We start from the raw sequence: 18,039 nt of genomic DNA, 5'->3' as shown, positions 1-18,039 counted from the left end.
GGGAACGCCAAAACAAGTGTCTGATCTTTGGGGCGAGGGAGAGACCTTGCTGCTGCAGTGTCAACCCACAGCGGAGCTTGCGTGAGCTTTTTAAGACCAAGTCTCTTCCTCCAGCTTTGCAGCAGCTTGGGGAGACAGGAGGAAACATCTCCATCCCCTAAAGCAATATCAACAGCTCCTTTCAGGAGCTCCCTTGGGGAGCGATTCCATTGCAGGACGCCAGCCTGGCCCCACAGAGGTTTTTAAACCAACTGGAAAAAAGGGGGAGAAGTTCACGCCGCGCTTGCCGTGTGCAGGTTTGGCTGAAGGTTTATGCCCTCCTCTGGTGTGGCCCAAATCCTTCCTCCTGTTCAAGACAACGCGCGATCCCTGCTGCGCATGGCGCAGCCTGTATCCCCTGGGGACAGCCACATCTCCGGCGCTCGGACCTAACCACCTACCAACCCCGTGCTACCTGAAGTGGTGAACTGTTTGCCGCACTCCCGACACTTCAGTGGCCCGTCCGCGATGTGAATCTTCAAGTGCGCCTTTAAGTTCCCCACCTGGAGGCAAATACAGGGATGCAAGAGAGTTTCCCGCTGTCCCCATCTCCCTCTGGAGAGGCCAGGGGAGAGGGAAGCCCGCCCGGGGCGCAGCAAACTGCGATGGATCTGGCTCTCTGCCCCTCTCAGCTCACCTGGTTGAACTTCTTGTCGCAGTGGGGACACTTGTGCTCCTTGTCAGTGTCGTGGGTCTCTAGGTGCCGCATTTTGGAGGTGGGGTCAGAGAAGGAGCGCCCACAGTAGTCGCACTGGTATGGCTTCTCGCCGCTGTGCACCAGCTGGTGCCGCTTGAGATTGCCGGAGGTGGTGAAGAGCTTGCCGCAGTCGTCGCAGCGGTACTTGGCCTCCCCCGTGTGCCGCTTCTTGTGGAGGTTCAGCAGACTGATGAGGCGGTAACTCTTCCCGCACTCCTCGCAGCCGTAGGGCTTCAGCGGGCTGCAGACGAGACAGGGCGGTCAAACGAGGGGGACGCTCTTCCCTGAGGGTCCATGGGGTCTGGGTGGGAACCCGCTGACCCTTCACCATCCCAGTTCCAGCTCTACCACTGGCCCCAGGCAGACCTTTTTGGACCCTATGGCATGTCTTGAAGTGCCACAATGTAAAAAAAAAAGGACACAGATGAACATGAGAGCAGAAAGAGTAGGAACAGTGCCATCACCTCTCTCCCCCCCCCCCCCCCCCCCCAGCACATGATGTATTTCACAAGGGTTTGCCCCCTTGCAGCAAAGGCCACACATTTTTTAGACCCTGATGGAGTCTTTCTGCAGCTGGGGCTATCCAAATTAGCTGCCCCAAGTCTCTAAGGCCTAACGCTAAAGGAGAGCTCACTATATGTAGAGAAGAGCATCTTGCCAACCCACTCAGATCAATCCAAGAGTTCACCATTTACTGACCTCTTGCTCAAATCATTAAGCCCTCAGGCAGCTACTGTCATTGTCACAACCCCTTGTCAATCCAGCTCAGCCCGGCTGCTCCTTTTGGTCCCCGGCATGCCATACCTGTGCGTCTTTTCGTGGGCTTTGCATGCAGCTGGGTCAGAGAAGGCTTTGTTACACTCCCTGCAGGAAAAGGGCTTCTCTCCGGTGTGAATGCGGATGTGCCGCTTAAAGTTCCCAGTGTGTGTGAATTCCTTCCCACAGTCCTAGAGACAGAGCGAGCCATGGGCACAGATGCATCCAGGAACGCCTCGTGCCCCCCCTGGCACCCCTGCTCGAAGCTGCGGCCGGCCTCACCTCGCACTTGTGCGTGACGGAGCCGTAGGCTTTTGACTCGGTCCGGTCGCTGTAAGTACCTGAACGCAGCAGCCGGGTTTCGCCCAAATTCTCCTGCCCAGAGTCTGTGCTCCCCGATTCATTATCCTCAGCATTTTCGCCGTTTTCTAACCTGGGCTGCTCTTCCTCAGGGATTTTAGCTTCCTCCTCTTCCTCCGCTGTCGTCTCCCCGTCTTCCTCCTTCCCTTCCAGCTCAATTTCTGCAGGCATTTAGAAAACGGAGATGCTAGAAGTCAGAGGCAGCATCAGAGCCACAAAATCCACCTGTATTTCCTAATTCTAAGCCCAGGTTTAAGGTGATGGGAATTGTATTTGCTCTACTGTTTTCAGGGTTCCTGCATTGTATGATACAGGTGTAGTAAACGTGCTGAGACCTCTGCTCAGGGTCAGTTTGGTTTTGCTGCACTTTATTAGCCCTACAGTCCAAAGCCTGGAGCTCTTCCACGACAGAGCAGTGTCTGCCCATCTCTCCTAGCTCTGCGCCACGGGAAGCTGCTCTTATGGGCTCCCCGACTCACGGGAGGCCGTGTTTTCACAGCAAATAATATTTCACTAATAAAATTAAGTGTTCATCCATTGCCCAGCTTTGCTACAGCCCCTTCCCCCTCCCAGCAAGCAAACAGAAAGACCAGTGCGGTCATGCACAAACGCACCTCCCGTCTCTGCGCCTTGCTCAGTGCCCTGAGAGACATTGCCCTTTGCTGCCGGGCTGCTGCTGCTGCTGCTGCTGCTGATCACGCTCTCTGCTGACGGCTGGTGGCTGCGAAATTCGGCAGGAGGGCCCTCCTGGACGACATCATCTGCACCTAAGAACAACAGAGGGCCTGAGCGCATTCAGGGATAAAGCACTGCAGATGCTTGGCTCTGCGGACAGAGCCAGCGAGCAGGACAGGTGCATGGGGGGACAATGGCGGGATTTTTGTGCGTCTTCTCCTGCTTGCTGACCTTCTGCAGCAATCTCTTTGCTCTCCAGCTGCTCTGTCTGCTCCTCGGGCTCTGCTGTTGTGGCCACAGGTGTCTCTTCCTTCCCTTCCCGGTCAGCAGGGACTTGCTTTGCTTTGTCACAGTCACCCGGTCCTTCTGCCGCTGCTGTTTTGTCTTCGACAGCTACCTGCTCAGTCCCTGCAAGGGAAGAGGCATAGCAGCAAACCACTCCACCTTTTGCTGCCCAGACATGCTGTCCAACAGGGCAATTTTGAGCCACGGGCCTTCCCTGTGGCCTGTTGGATGAGGAGAATCAGATCCCTGGCCCGAGGCAGACACGTGGCCATGCACAAGCTACATACTGATCTCCGCAGGGGCCTCCTGGCTCTCCGTGGCACTTTCTGCCGGCACCGCGAGAGACTTCAACGCGTTGCAAGCGCTGACTATTTCCTGCATCTGGAGGAAGCCGGCCACGGCGAGCACGTCTTCCACATTGTCAGGGTTCAGGCTCAGCTTGGCCGTGTACATGAACTCCAGGACCTGGCCAAAGCCTGCAAGAGACACCACACAGGCCAAGAGATCGAGAAGCCCTCGGCCATACCATCGACACGGCTGTGCAATTTTCAGAAGCTCAACGCACACTAAATAACAGGCCTCCCCCCGCTTTTCTCTCTGCACAGCACCAAATCGTGACTTTTTGCTCACTGCCGGCTCAATCTGGCACAGGAGAGGGATGTCGGACAATCTGGTAATGGAACAGGAGAGTTCAAGCTCTGCCGCAGTTGCTCTTCTGCCTACCTGCCGCGTTGCTGATATCAAGGTGCACCACGTCCTTCTGGTCGACAAAGAGCATCCTGAAATACTCGCTGCAGGCCGCCAGCACGGCTTTGTGGGCCTTGAAGTTGATGCCATCCACCACGAAGGTGCAGTCGCACAGCAAGCCCAGCTGCCGCTGTTGGTTCAGCTGCTCCAGGACTTGCTTGCTGTGCTGGGGGAAATCCATGGCTGCAGGGAGAAAAGAAAATTGGTAAGCATAACATCGGGGCAGCTTCGGTGCCTCTAGACCAAAGCACCAAAAAACAGAAGACAGCAGAAGGTCAGACAGATCGAGGGAGCCACCAGATTGGCTTTAGATCTGGCTTGGCATAACGGCTACTCAGTTATTTTGTCCTATTCTCTTTCCAAAGACATCCAGTTTCTTTGGTCGAGGCCTGTAAACGAAGGGAGGACCCTTAGGAGTCCCAAAGGGATTTTAAAGGCAGATTAAGGGAACCATGTTAAAGTGCTGGGCTGTTCCCTACTGCTCTGATTGAGCTGCTAAAGGCCAAACTGTCCAGCAACACTTCACTTTAACACATAGGCCACCATAATTTCTGTCCCTCGTCCAAAGAGCAACACTCAAATTGGAGCATAAAACCGCAGCAAGCTGAGCAGTTGTAGTCCAAGGCTATGCAAAGATTTGGGCAGCCTTGGATGTCCCTTAGGGTCCGATTGCCCTCTTCACTAAAAAGCACGCTCCAAAGAGCGGATTGCAGCTCTGCCAGTGCTTGCTAAACACCTATCTCCACTTTCCTCCCCAACTAAATACAACCCTGCAAACCTCTCCGATTACAGCAGCAGCAATAGTGCAGGGCTGGAGAGTCGATGGGAGCCGTCAATTTGTTTTTTGCTACCTTAACACCATTTGAAATGCATTCCGGCCCCAGCTCTGCAGAGGAAAGCCTCCCAGGGACTCCTAAGGGCCTCTCGCCTCCGGAGCGGTCTGCTCTGCAAATGTTAATGCAATCACCTCCTTCGCTGCTTCGGCGAGCAGCCATTGTCATTACTCTCGCTGATGGCTGGGGAGCAGCGTGGCCAGAGAGACCGTGTGGAAAACATTCATCAAAACTGTCAGGCTCCTGCTAATTTTAGGCGCTTGCGTCATGATACCAAGGGATTGATCCCCCCTCCCCCCCCCCCCCCGAGTGCTTTGCGTGTGCAGGGAGTTCTCCCTGCTCAAAGCACAGCTTGACTTTCACTGAGTGCTGCTGCAAGCCTGCTCCCAGGACCCTCCCGCAAATGCTGCAAAACCCCGTTTTTAAATCAGATCCTTGCCTGCAAAGCCTGAGGGGCACGGGCAGTTGGGAGAGAGAGGTTTGATCTACTGCCACGTGTTCAGTTTTCTCCCTGGGTTTGATCTTTAAACATCCCCGCGGAGGCGAATCTCAGAAGAGAGCGGATCTGATGCCCCAAACGAAAAACCTTCTTCCCTGAGTCAAAAGCAGCGCTCATCTCTCCTCGACAAGCCACTCTGCGCCCTGAGAGGCTCCAAGGCGGGAGAGAGAGCAGCCAGTTTTGCGATACATCCAAGGCACCTGCCTGAAACCACCTCGGGAGGCACTTGCAGCGAAGAAGGGGGGCTCCGTCGGTGTAAGAGCGGCCGAGGGATGCAGAAACTTCAGGACAGGCTCGTGGTGGGTATTTCCGTGCGTCCAACACCCAAATCCTTACGATTTCCACCTTTTATCAAGCTCAAGACCTTAAAAGGCCAAAGCGAGCCTTTGAAAAGACAGTCTGTGACTCACGCTCTGGATTTCTCTCCCCAAGGAAGGACATTTGCAGGCGAGAGACACCTGCTCTCCAGAAGGCATCCATGCACAGGCTCATTTGCCATCCGAGAGCACAAGGTCGCTTGGCTAATTGAACTGGGAATAAATACCAGCTTTGCAGCTGGAGATGAGGAGAAGGCAGAAGGAAGAGACACAGGCGCGAGAAAAACCCAACCCTGCCGCAAAAGGGCTTTGCCTTTGTGCAAAAGGGCAGAGAAGGCAGGATTTTCGACATAAACCCTTGCAGCAGTGGTAAGTAGGTGAGAGGAATTGGGGCAGGACCCCGTCCTGCAGCAAGCTTACCTTGAGCAAGCACGGCGACAGGTTCGCCCTCGCTTTCAGCCTGCTTTTGGGGCAAGGCCAGCGTCTTAAAAACGGCCTGGGAAATCTCAGGCAGGCTACGTCAGGGAAGACACCGCCGCCGTCTTTGCTCAGGGCGGCAGGTTTGGATCTGCAAAACCAGTCGAGAAACACCAGCGAAACTTGGCAGTCTCAAGGAGCCCCAGCGAGGGCTCTCTGGGGAGCTATCCGACCCAAGGTGTGGGGGGCCGACGACAGCCATGCGACATGTGTCGCTTAACAAGCCCTAATAGCAGCCGTGCGTAGAGGGATTGCGCAGGGATGCCAGCTGACAGGTATCCTCTGATTTTGACCTCGTTCCAATGTCCCTAGCAGAAACACGGAGGATCATGTACTCAGCTCAAGACAGGACAGCCCAGTTCACCCAGATGGTCTTTTCCAGGCAGCTGCCAGCTTGTTTCCCTTCGGCTCTGCTGGAGCACAGGACGGAGCTCGCAGAATCACAGGGCTCACGAGCGCCAGCCTGGCCGGCTTGGGGCGCAGGCGGAGGGAGCCTCCTCCCGTCTGCAGAGGGTCGTAGCAAGGCGCTCAGCGAAAGCGCTCTTCCTCTGGCCAAAGCAGCTGAAGGAGCAGCTTCTCACCCCCTTGCTGGAATCAGGTGTTAGGTGGTTAAGCCAGAGCTCAAAAAAAAACCCACACCAAGGTCTCAGCTAGAGAATGAAAGCTAACGGCTAGGAAAGACACAGAAGAAACGCCACCAATGTGAGCCAACCTTCCTCTGAACCAAGCAAAAGCCCTGCACAAAAGCAGTTGCGATCAGCTGCTGCAAGTGGATAAAAGCAGGGCTCTACAAAGCAACGGATGAGTCCAGAGATGAAAGTGTGTGTTGTACGAGCTTGACTGGCTCTACAGCATCTCACCGTTTTCTGTCTGTATGAGAGATCTTATTTCGAACCTACCAGGAGAGCCTCACTACTGAGCTGGAAGCTCATGACCACCAAAACGCTGAGAAATAACCTCACTGCACTACAGTACAAACATGAGCAAGACCTTGCTGGCCTGGGCAGAGCCTTGCAGCTTTGTGAATGGAGGCTCACACTTCCCAGAATTTATCCGCAGACTCGGCACCTTCAGGCCTGCTCACTAAAGCTTGTTCGGGAGATGCAGGACAGCCCAGGATGTTTCGGATGCTATTGGAGAGACAGGATATTTTACAACAGCCTCTCCTGGAAAACCGGCAACTGGCTCTTCTAGTCTATTCGAAATAGCGTGCTGGCAAGTACAAAAGCTGCAGACACCGAGTGCCTGTGAGCCCTGTGTTTTCCTGAGAGCCACAAATGTCTGTGACCATCTCTGCTGTTTTTCGAAATCTCTCTTTGCAGCTGAAGCTGTTTAAATTCTTTGGGGAAAAAAAAAAAAAAAAAAAAGCAAACCACTTAACCACTTTTTCTTCCACAAGGTTGAACGTTCAGGTCCGGAATGGGCAGAGCTCACTTTGTGTCTTCTTCAACGCCTAGCAAACGCGATCGTTTCTGTCTCGAGGTTGCAAATAATTAGCTTTGTGCACTTTGGCCTTCTGTTACTATAGAGCCAAAATTTTCTGCCAATCCCCATTGGTCTGGTGTTCTCGTTACAAAGGCTGGAAATTTCCACCAGTAGCAGTGACGTCACAGGGCTGGGGTTAGAAAACATGATATTCCTTTTTTTATTAAAATCAAGAAATCCCATGCAGATCCACCACAGGGCTAGTTTCTTCCCATCTCTCAAGGCATCCCATCTCAGACAGCCTTGGCCCAGGGACCTGGCAGGCTGGGAAAGGCCCTTCATTTTCTGTTGTGTCGCTCGACTGTCACTTTTTTGCCCTTCAGCAACATTTCCACAGCTGCACATTGACTTCCCAAACCCCTGGATTTTCTCTCCCCCAACTGCTAAAGCAAGGCAGATCCCGAAGCACTGCCACTTCCAGGGATCTCCTGAGGTTTCTGATGCAACAACATACATGTGCACAGAAAGTTATGCACGTGCACAGAAAGCTGATGGTTAGGGAATAACTGCCCCTCCGCAGGGGGCTCGTTGCCTCCCAAGTACTCCCAAGTGCTCTGGCCTGCCCCTGCAGGCGACTCCTAACATTTTCATCCAAATACCTTCAAAAAGATGTTGTTTGTCAACTTGCCACCCAGACCTTCCCCCCCAACCTCTCTAACACCTAGATGCTCTTTAACTGAACACCCGCAGCCTGCCCCAAATTGCATCTCTCGAGAACCAGAAAAAAAAAAAAAATCAATATTTGTATCAAGCATGCCCAAACCACCCCTGTACCACTGGGGGTGGGGGAGGGGGGAAGAGCATCTTTCCACTGGGATAAACAACGCTGCCTTCCATGCTTGCAAAGTGCTGCACAGCAGGACCAGAGAAATCATGATGGTCTGCTGCACTAAAAGGCTATTTTAGGTAATTTGTAGGAGGCACTTTGCATCTGAATTATGATTTTTATTGCTCTGATTGGACTCGTGTTGGTAAGGTGCCTGAGCTTTGTAAAGGAAGCACGCAAGACAAAGTCCTAAGGATGCAACTCCCCCCATCCACCTCCATAAAAACTACATCCTTTGTACGGTTTCTGCTGTACGCCGCATACAGCTTCAGCAGGGTACACGAACGTGTCAGGCAAAGGCTGGGACGGCCTGCGTATCGCTTTTAAGCTACAGCTTAGCATCCACCCCATCCACTGTCCCCCAGTAGATGAGGAGACTGCCTTCGCATGCTAACCGCTCTGACCCCAACCACACAGAAGAGCACGCCTTAAAATACCCACACCTCGGGATCAGAAAGGATGGAGCTCTGTTGAACTGAACAAGATGGCCTAATAACATCCCTCAGGCTTCAGGAGAGATAGATAAGTAGCCTTTTATTTGTAGATGAGGAAACGGAGGCAGAAGGAGGTCAAATGAGTCGTCTCCCCCACTTATAGGATGCAGAAGGGAAAGAAGATCACAGGTCTCAGCTCTGCTTCGGTCCAAACTGCCTATCAGAGTGTTGGAGGGAAGTTTTCCCCAGAAGACTGTCCTTTCTGTAAAACAATCACCCTATTAAGCTGTACTGATTTGGAGAGTAACCTCAAAAAAACCCAGCAGACAAACTCTGATGCTACGTGCAACAGAAAGGTAACGACTGCCAAAAAACACGGTGCATCTGAAATGCCAGCCCAGTATCCCCATCACTCGAGCAGGGGCAGTTGGCAGCCCCGGTGCTGCGGTCCGTTTCTTACCCGGATCGAATGGGAACTGCTGATACACCAAACTGCTAACTAAAGTATTTCACGTTAGCGTAAACCCATCTTTATCAGCTATTTCAGGTAACGGTGCTGCAGCAGCAATATCTGAGGATGTCTGTCTGAGCCCCCCTTGCTCAGTTCCTTGTCTGAAAAACACAGCTAAGATAGGAGCAGTACCCAGTCTCACCCCTCTGCTGTGCGGTGAGGAGTGGAAATATCCTGAGAACAGAGACTGCAAAAGAGAAGGTCACTACTCTTTGAATTTGCCCTCCACCTTCCCAGCGTTAAAAATCAGACTCTACATAGCCACCCTGGGAGAAATTCGACAAAAAGTTTCATCTCGAAACGCATACTCACTCTCCTGACGTCAGGCAAGAAGCGTGGTGCTTTCTTGCTGCTTTCCCATCCTTCTTCGCATTTTATAGTGCCCATCACAGTGCTATCGGGGCTAAAAGGCAAGTCAACTCCAATGCCAGACCCCGAGGTCTGACGCAGAGAACCCAGAATCAGACGCCCTCCGATCTCGCCTTGTCAGAAGCACTTCAGTACTGTTTACCCTTTCAGTCTCTTTCTGACAGGGCTGTCAAGTCTTTTAATAATGGATCAATCACAGTGATGGAAAGCTTTGGTACTAGAACACCCACATTTGTGGCACGCGCTCACAGCGATAAATACAGCAGTTAGGGTGCCGGCTAGCTTGTCACACGAGCTATTGCTCTCTGAGGGTGCTGCATTTGCTTTTACAGGGACTCAATTTGGGAGGGGGGACATGAGCCAAAGGGGGAAGGCCAAAGGGAGCAAAAGGATGCTTTGACTGCACATCCTCCTGAGCAACGGGAGGGCTCATCCCTCCAAGCAGCAGGTTTCAAATCCTTCTCACATTAATTCTTTTACAGCCTAGAAGTTAGCAATGAGACTGTTCTTACTCATTGACTCAGTAAAGGGTCTGTGAGTCTATAAGCTCCCTTGCTTTTCCAGCTACAGCAGCTGGTCCCCTTAAAGATATTAACCTCCCTATAGAAACCTTGCTTCGCTCTATCCTTAGGCCATCATCACTGTATCAGCTCTGCTACTTCTCATCCAAATGATTTCTATTAAAGAAAAGGAACAAAAACCTACATTCAAAAAAAAAAAATAGTGGTTTAAGTATGCCTTTTAATGCTGTCACCAGCCTCCTGTCCACTCTTACACTGAACAGATAAAGAGGAATAGGTGATTTATTTTCTGCCTCCTGTCATCTCCCTTCTCGTGTGTCAGCTCAAGAAACAAAGCAGCCCTAATCTTTTCAGTCTCTGCGAAGAGCAGCCTACCCCTGTTTCCAGTAACTCATCGCCTGATTCTGCAATATTTTCAGTAAAGATGGGAGAACTGATGCAGAGCACTGAACGTACAGGCGTGCCACTAACGTATACTATTGCCTTATCACTGTTTCAGTATTAGTCCATATCCCACCCCTGCATCCTAACATAATATGCGTTTCAGGATTCTTACTGATTACTGAACAAGGAGGAGTTTAAACTGAGCTGCCTCTTGCGATGTCTAGGACTTTTTAACAACCATTTCCATGTATAAAAAAAAAAGTCCCCGGACCCAGTAGAGAAGGGTGACTGAAACAGAGAAGGACTCTGAAGTCTGTGGTGAAACTAGAAGGCAAGCTCATGCTCTGCTGCAGAGTGAAAGCAGTTTTCTGAAAAATCAGAAACCATGGCAGGCCAGAAAGAAGCTTAGGGAAAATGAACTAAAGGAGAGACACGGGGGAGAGAGAGACGAGCACGGATGCTCCCGACCCCTGCCAGCTCTAAGTGATAGCCCAGGGGCTCTCTCTCCCTCTCTTTAGCTTTTAGGGACATTGATACATCCCTGGAAGAGACATCGCAGATCGCACCGATCTGTGGCACCGCAGTCCCTGAGACAGGACTGCATCGCATGAGCTACAGCGGGGCTGAACGGACAAGGCTGCCGGCAGGTAATCCGAGTCCTCGGCTGCAGGAGGCAGTGAGCCAAACAGGGCTGCTGAGGCGTCACCGGGCTGTGCCAGGACCTAGCAGCATGCCCAAACCACCCCTGTAAAGCGGTGGAAACCCTGGAGAGTCCCTATCATCTCTTGCTGACAGGTCCTGGCGCTCCCTCGTGGCCCTCCGGCAGGCATGTGTGGCTCTGAGCTGCATAAACAGGAGCACTTTTGGGGCCAGGAAGAAGCAAAAGAGAAACAGAAGAGTCAGGACTAGCAGGCATGGGGATCTGTCAAAATTAGGGTAAAGATTTTAGTTCCCACTCCCCGGCACGCAAAACCAAAACATCTCCATCACCTCAGGCTACCGCTTTAGAAAATAGAGTTGGGGCTCCCTTCACCCCTAATAGGAAGGGACAGCAGTCTATTTGGGGCATTCTCATGCCATCACGGACGAGGTCACCTTTTTGACAACCACAGTAAAGCTCTGTCACACACAGAGCCGGATTTGCCGAGCTCCCGCCCCTGTGGATGCCCAGTGATTCTTGCAGGGGAACAAATAAGAACAACTCATCCGAAACATCTTCAGAAACTTGTTGGCAACTGGTATCAGAGGAAAACGCTTTTGATCTTGTAAGCTGCCAGAGGGCAGAGCCAAGCAAAGCAAAGCAAAGCTCCCAGGTCGGCTTCATGGGACTGAAGGTTTACGCAGAGCACCAGGGAGACTGCCACAAAGTTACAGAAACGTTTTGCTTGAATACTACACTAGCACCGAAACTACACGTGAACAAACTTTGCTCTTGAATCCTGCCACAAGAAAAATGTCCGTTTCTGCAGCACCTCTGTTACGTGGCGCTGAACCACCACAACTTCGTCGGTCTTCTCCCTGCAAAAAGCAACCTTTGCGCTGCCGCCCAGCTCTCTCCTAACTGGAGACGGTTTCAGCACAGGCGGGAAGTTTCCAACATCCAAACCGAATTAAATAAGCGTCCGCTCCGCGCGCGTCACCCCCGCTCCCCCGGCTCTCCAAAGCGGCACGCGCCGAGGGGCGCGAAGCAGAGCGCCGCTGCGTCGAGAAGGATCGCACGGAGGCTGGAGCAGGAGGGGAAAAGAAACAAAAAAACCAAATCCCTCCTCGGGATCAGACGTTTGGAGCCTGCTCAGCTCTGTGGCTGGCGATGCCCTTGGCAGCCGGGTAAAGCGCTCCTGTCACAGCCGGAGGCGACGAGCGGAGCCCGCTGCCCCCGCGGGGCCTGACAGCGGCCCGGGGAGGGGGACAAGGCCGGGGGGGGTGTGACAAGCCTGGGGGGGGTGACACATGCCCTGAAGGGGGGCTGGGGGACGGGGGGGACCCCCGGCAGCCCCCCCCCCCACGAGGTGCCCCACATGGGACTTTTCCGGGGGGGATCCCCAGCCCCCGGAGGGGGGCGGCCCCTCTCCCCCCCCCAGCCCATGCACCCCCCCCCTTAGGGCTCTCTAGAACCCCCCGAGACCCTCCCGGCCCGCCCAGCGCCGCCGCCCGGGTGCCCAGCGCCGCCGCCCGGCCCCGGCCGCCGCTACCTGCCATGCCGGGCCCGGCGGGGGCCTCACATCGCCGCCCGCCGGGCTCACCGTGACACGGAGCAGACAAAGGGCGCCGCCATCTTGGCGCCGGGCGGAAGCGGCGTCGCCCCGCCCGCCCACCGCCGCCGCGCCGCGCATGCGCGCGCCGGCCGGGGAAAGGGGCGCGGGGCGGGGCGGCGCATGCGCCGGGGTGGGGCGGGTCAGGTGGCACCCTCCTTCTCCCCCCTCCCCTTCCCGCCTCGGCCCGGCCGCCATGACAGTGGAGGCGGCGGCCGGGCCGAGGCGGCGGCGGGCAGCGGGGTTGCCAGGGGGCGAGCGGCTCTGCGGCACCCCGAGGGCCGCGGTGGCTCGTCTGGTTGGGCTAAGTGTCCCTGGGGGGCGGCTGTTCCCCCCCGCCCCCCCCGGGGCTGCCCCCGCTCCAGGCGTGCGAGCGGGCCTGGGCGTCGCGATGGCGGCAGGGCCCCTCACGCAGCGCGGCCTGGGCAGTGCCCGGGCTCCGAGACGAGCCTTCGTGCTCTCCCTCCCTCAGAAACCTCCCTGTTGCAAAACCAGACAGCTTTGGGGGGGGGGGAAGGCTTTTTAAATTTTCTTTTTCCCCCGGGAGCTGGTGGGTGAGGGCCACCCGCCAGCCCCTTTACCACTAGACAGTAATCCGTGGCCGAGCTGGCTGGCGTGGGTGCCCTGGCCAAGGCGGGGCTGGCGGCGTTTTGGGGCAGAGCGGACACATCCCAGCAACTACATCCATGCCCGTATCCCGTACAAGGATGGGGCAAGCACGCACCCAGCCTCCTGCTGTCAGTGGCTCCAGCTTCCCCACCGCACTGTTACAGCTCTCTGATAGTGTTTTAACTTTTCCTCTTTCAGCCTCCGGTGGCAGGGAGTCCCACAAGTGACTGGCGGTGCCGTGCGCGTACACGACTGCCCTCTGCAGCAGCCTCTGTCTCTTCCAAGGCGGAGGGCTGACCGATGAAATATAAAACAGCACAAACCTGAGGGAAGAGCCGCTCGCACCCACTCTTTGAGTTTGTACATGTGTAGCACAAACCACAAATAATTAGCGCCCTCCCTTCGAAGCGGTGGGAGGGGCTGCCCCTCGGCACCGGTCTGAGTTTTGGAAACACGGCACTTGTGGTAGCTATAAACAGCCACTTGCCCGGCAGGGCTCCGGCGCCTTGCTGTTTGTACGCGCGGCCCCGCTGTGCCCGGCCTGCCTCACCCTGGCGTCCCTCCAGGCCTGATGCAAGCGCTTGGCTGCCGGGAAACGGCCTTCGGGGTCGCTTCGGTGGAGCGTTTGGGCCCTGGAAAGGGAGAAGCCGCTGCGTTTGGCGACCCCTTTGTGGGGCAGTAGCCCACTGTGAACCGGTGCGTCTATTTGAGCCGCTGTGCTGGCTCACACCCTGGCCTCCCTCCATCCTCCAGGGCTCCCCAAAAAGTCCCCGGGGGCAAGTGGGTGAGTGGAGGAGAAGGGGATTTGGTGACCTTGCAGGTGGGCCCACGGCCCAGAGGTTTAGCAGCTGAGGGAAGAGGTCAGGAATAGAGCAGCAGGGAACAAATGAGTCACCCGGGCTGGAAATAAACTGGAGCAAAGGCAGCAGGCGCCGAGGGGAGCCGGGCTGCTCGGGCCGTTCGGGGTGGCCGATGTGCTGGTCCTCGGGCAGATCTGGACCTGTTTGGTCTCTCCCGAGGCTCTCTGGAAAGGCTGAGGCTTCCCAAACGCATTGCAGGTGGAAGGCAGAGCAGGGGACGAGCGTGAGGGAGAAGCGGCGACGTGGCCGTGCCCGCCTGGACAGGGGTTTATTCACCCTCGCGAGCTCGAGGAGGCTGGAGGCGAGGGAAAGGAGTCGCTCCTTGCCTAGTAGCACCCGAGGGGCCGTGGCACCACGTCCGCTCACTGTTCCATCCTCGAAACTCAGTCCCTGGCCGAGGTCAGGGTGGGGGCGGGGGGCGCAGGAAGCGGCAGGGAAGCAAGAGCCCAAAGAGGAGACGTTCTCCATAATTTATACCACCCCACGTACAAGCTGTATATACGGAGACACGCTCTGGCAGAGGCTCGGGGAAGGTTTCGCGCCCCAGCCTGGCTCCCTGCAGCCCATATCCAGGGCTGAACTGCTCCCGCACCCTCCTTGCATGACCGCGGCTGCAAATCTCACAGGCTCTCCCACCTCTAAGATCTTCCCAAGCTCTGGCAAAGGCTCTGGCTACTGTCGCGAGCCCAAAAATCGGGGCATCCCGAGCCAGGGCTCCCCTCCAGCCTACGGTGCTTAGCGCAGAGCAGGATGCGTCTGGGGCTCTTCTCTCCACGGCCAAGGATGTCTGCCCATGAACGGGCGCCGCGTCTGAGTGGATATGCACCGCTTCCCGCGGGTTTTGCCCCAAGGAGGAGGTTCGTGCCTCGAAGGGAGCTGCAGGTGTCGGAGAGGGGATGCTGCTGTGCCTCCTGGAGCGGCCTGCCTAGGATGCTGGCTGGTTCTGCCAGGAGCGGAGGCGCGATCCTGTCCTGGGACCTCCTCCCCTGAGCTCACGCAGCTAAATAAATACCCGTGTTAGCCCAAACGCTACCCAAACATCATCTACAAGGGACGGCTGTGCTCCTGCGTCTACATCTAGAGCGATGCCAGGCCAGGGCGGCTCGGGGGAATTAAGCCTTTCTGGTGTGATCCGGCCCGTTTCCCTCCCCAAAATCCCCCGCCGCGCACGCCAGCCGCTCAGATTTTGATCTCAGTCCGGAAGGTCTGCTGGACGTGCTCGGTGTGTTTGGCGGGCTGCCGCCGGGCCCGGATGGTCAGCGTGCCGTCGTCTGCCAGCGAGGAGGACACGGACGTGGGGTCCACGTCATCGGGCAGCTGGCATTTGTGGGTGAAGGTGTTCATGACGGTGCCGTCGCCGGCCAGCTGCAAAGGGAAGGGAAAACAGATTTGAGGCGGATGCCGGTGGGCTGGGGACTTGCCGTTCCTCGTCCTGGGAACAAGCCAGCCCAGGGTCCTGGTTTAGGGGTGGCCCCGGGGCCGGCACGAGGAGGCCAAGGAAGGAGGGGAGCCTTCACCTTCTCGGCGTGCACCTCAATCTGGTTGTTGGAGGTGGTGACGATGATGTCCTCAGGGGCGAAGTCACTGACGTCCACCGTGAACTGGTAGGTGTTGCCCAAGGTCTTGATGTTGCCCGCGCTGCCGGGCCGAGCTGCGGGAGAGGAGAGGCGCTCGAGACCTCCGCGGCGGTTGAGAGCCCGGTCTTTCCGCCTCCCCCCTCTGCTCCCCTACATGCCACGGCACAGGCGGACGCGGTTCGGGAAGCATCGCCCTTTCCCAGGGCCTTTTCCCAGGCTGGCACCCACGTGGCCGGCGCCGCTCTCGTCCCGGCTCCCCCCCTCCCCGCCGCCTCCGCGGAGCCCCGCTTGCCTGGGAAGCCCAGCGGCTCCGTGCGGGGCCGCACGAAGGTCCCGAAAAGCTCCATGGGGCGGGCGGGAGACGGTGACGGGCTCTGATGGAAGCTGCTCTCTGAGCGGAAAGCCGAGGAGGACTTCAAGTTCATCCACCGCCGCAAGCGCTTGTGGGGAAAGCGGGGAGCAAAACAGCGGAGAAAGAGAAGCAAAAGCAGCAAGTGCAACCCCAGAGGTGCTGCCCCGGAAAGCCTCACAATGCCCGGAGGGGAAACACGGCTCCGAGATGCGAACGGGCAAGATTTGCAGACGGAGCCGTTGAGTTCAGAGGCGGCTGCTGAGCTTATAAAGCCCTGTTAGGCTCTCGGCTGCCTTCCAGACCTCTTGTAAAACAGGCTAAATTTAGGTCCTGCTACATCACTCCGGAGAGTGTGGAAATTTTCCTCTCCCCCCCCGCCTCCTCTCCTCCCGATCCCGTCTGCAAACAAGCAGCGAAGGGAGGAATCTGATCCCATTGCTGGCGTTCCTGCCCGCCTGGATAATGCAGCTCCCGGTGGCCCTGGGGACCGGCTTCCCAAAAAAAGGAAGATGGGGAAGAGAGTGCAAGGTGCCGGCAAAGGAAAAAGCTGAGGGATGCGACTTGCTGGGGATGGGGAAGGGGCTGCCGGAGAGGCTGGCAAAGCATTTCCCACACTCGCTTCTCCCTCCTGGTCTGGCTTGGGTTTCAGGGAAGTGTGGGGAGGTTTTGGGGCTGCCCCGGAGGCAGGTTTATCTGGGCAAAAAGTCCAGAGGCTGCAGCCCAGAGGTGGCCGCCTTGCAGGAGGCACGTGTGCGTGGGGCGTTCGCGTGGCTGCTTTGGCTTAGCGGTGCTAAAACCACTGCAAAAACCCTGGAAAAAGGGGTTTTCACTACCTGCACGCAGCAACAGCCGGGATGCAGCAGCAATCGGGGACGGTTTGGTGAGCAGGTTTCACAGGCAGGGTCTCAGACTGGACCGTCTCAGAGCCTGGCTCTTTCACCAGGCCAAACCTCTGCTTGCTGAATCAGTGCTAAATCTCCCACTGACACCTGTGGGATCGGTCCCAAGGGCACATCCCACCCGGGCGATGCCCTCGGCGGGGCCGAAAGGCTCTGGGCAGCCCCTGGATGCTGCCAGGCTCCGGAGCCGCGGCTGCTGCTTGCAGCCCGTCAAGCAACCGTGAAGGTCATGCGAGGTTTACTACAACAACAACAATAATAAAATAAATAAATAAAAGGCATCAAGTGAGTTATTAAAAGTCGGAGGTGTCCTTGCGAGGACACAGGGTGGAGGGCTGGCACGGGTCCAAGCGTGTGGCGCCGGCAGCACCCTTTGTGCGCTCGTGTCGGTGGGGTGAAGGCGAGGGGGGGGAGAAATCCCATAACCCACTAGCCGCCAGGTCCCCGGGGGCTGCTGTTCATCACCTGGCGAAGGTCGCGGCGTCCCCGGCCCCGGGAGCCACGCACGGCCGGGAAAGCGCAGCTGTCGGTCCCTGATGCGGCGCTGGTCGCCCTGCCCACCCGGACTCGATCCCGCGAGGCCGTTTCCCGTCCAGGTGGCGCGGGAACACCGAGTGAGGGGCTGAGATTGCGGGCTGGGAGCGAGGGGCTGAGGTTGCGGGTGGTGCTGGGGGCCGGGGAAGGCAAGCAGCTCGGCTGAGCCAGGCAGGGAGCACACCATGTAAGGCTTTATTCCCCGGGCCGCCGACCTGCCGGGTGGCCCTGCCAAAAAATGCGGCCGACGGGCCAGGCTGCGGCGCGGCGGGCTGGCGCACGGCCCGGCCAGGCGCTGCCCCGGGCAGCCTCTGCCGGCCGGCAGCCGGGCCCCGAAGGCAGGGAGGAGGGATGTCAGGCGAGCTTAAAACCCGATGCTGAGTAATTGCAGCCGGCGCCTGAGTCACCCTTCGCCCGCTGCGGCCCCGTCCCCTCCGCTTCCTGGCCTCCCGCCCCGACGGCTGCCCGTGGATGCTTTTGGGCTGGCTCGCCCAAGCGTCTCGGTGCCGCCGAGGCGAGGAAGGGGCTGTATCCCTCATAAATAAATAACTAACCCACCCCATGGTGATTTCCGTCCCTGGCACCCCTTCGGAGGATGGGGGTGGTGGCTGCCAGCCCATCGCCGCGGCCGGCGCAGGTGAGGAGGGCCGGTGGCACGGGAAAAACCCTCCCCTGCACGCTCCGGCTGGCTCCGGCCCGTGCAGCTCAGGCCGACTCGTCAAGGTCGTTTTTAATGAGTTT

At 56.9% G+C, this 18,039-nt stretch overlaps 2 protein-coding genes across 3 annotated transcripts in view; both read right to left on the bottom strand.

Annotated features, from left to right (window-relative positions):
* ZBTB17 (zinc finger and BTB domain containing 17) overlaps positions 1-12,549 on the bottom strand; it is a 15,015-nt gene extending 2,466 nt beyond the window's left edge. Inside the window, 9 exon segments of the mRNA XM_068915854.1 lie at positions 455-542; positions 677-977; positions 1,541-1,683; positions 1,775-2,013; positions 2,467-2,619; positions 2,759-2,935; positions 3,100-3,288; positions 3,536-3,742; positions 12,408-12,549. Of these exon segments, the coding sequence (XP_068771955.1) occupies positions 455-542; positions 677-977; positions 1,541-1,683; positions 1,775-2,013; positions 2,467-2,619; positions 2,759-2,935; positions 3,100-3,288; positions 3,536-3,742; positions 12,408-12,414 (1,504 nt within the window). The 5' untranslated portion in view covers positions 12,415-12,549.
* A 1,843-nt stretch (positions 12,550-14,392) lies between these two features.
* HSPB7 (heat shock protein family B (small) member 7) lies at positions 14,393-17,934 on the bottom strand. Of its 2 annotated transcripts, XM_068915786.1 has the most exons (5): positions 17,857-17,934; positions 16,699-17,005; positions 15,806-15,953; positions 15,454-15,587; positions 14,393-15,301 (listed from the first exon to the last, which is right to left on the bottom strand). In XM_068915786.1, exons 3-5 carry the CDS (start codon positions 15,936-15,938, stop codon positions 15,116-15,118), a joined length of 453 nt encoding a protein of 150 aa, XP_068771887.1. In that variant the 5' UTR covers positions 15,939-15,953; positions 16,699-17,005; positions 17,857-17,934; the 3' UTR covers positions 14,393-15,115. The 2 variants fall into 2 exon arrangements, with proteins under 2 accessions (XP_068771887.1, XP_068771888.1); XM_068915787.1 differs by lacking the exons at positions 16,699-17,005; positions 17,857-17,934 and having other exon boundaries at positions 15,806-16,138.
* Positions 17,935-18,039: the final 105 nt, after the last annotated feature.

This window comes from Struthio camelus, chromosome 21 (genome assembly GCF_040807025.1).
Source record: "Struthio camelus isolate bStrCam1 chromosome 21, bStrCam1.hap1, whole genome shotgun sequence".
In the NCBI taxonomy this organism is placed as follows: domain Eukaryota; kingdom Metazoa; phylum Chordata; class Aves; order Struthioniformes; family Struthionidae; genus Struthio; species Struthio camelus.
This window is presented reverse-complemented; position numbering and strand designations above follow the sequence as displayed.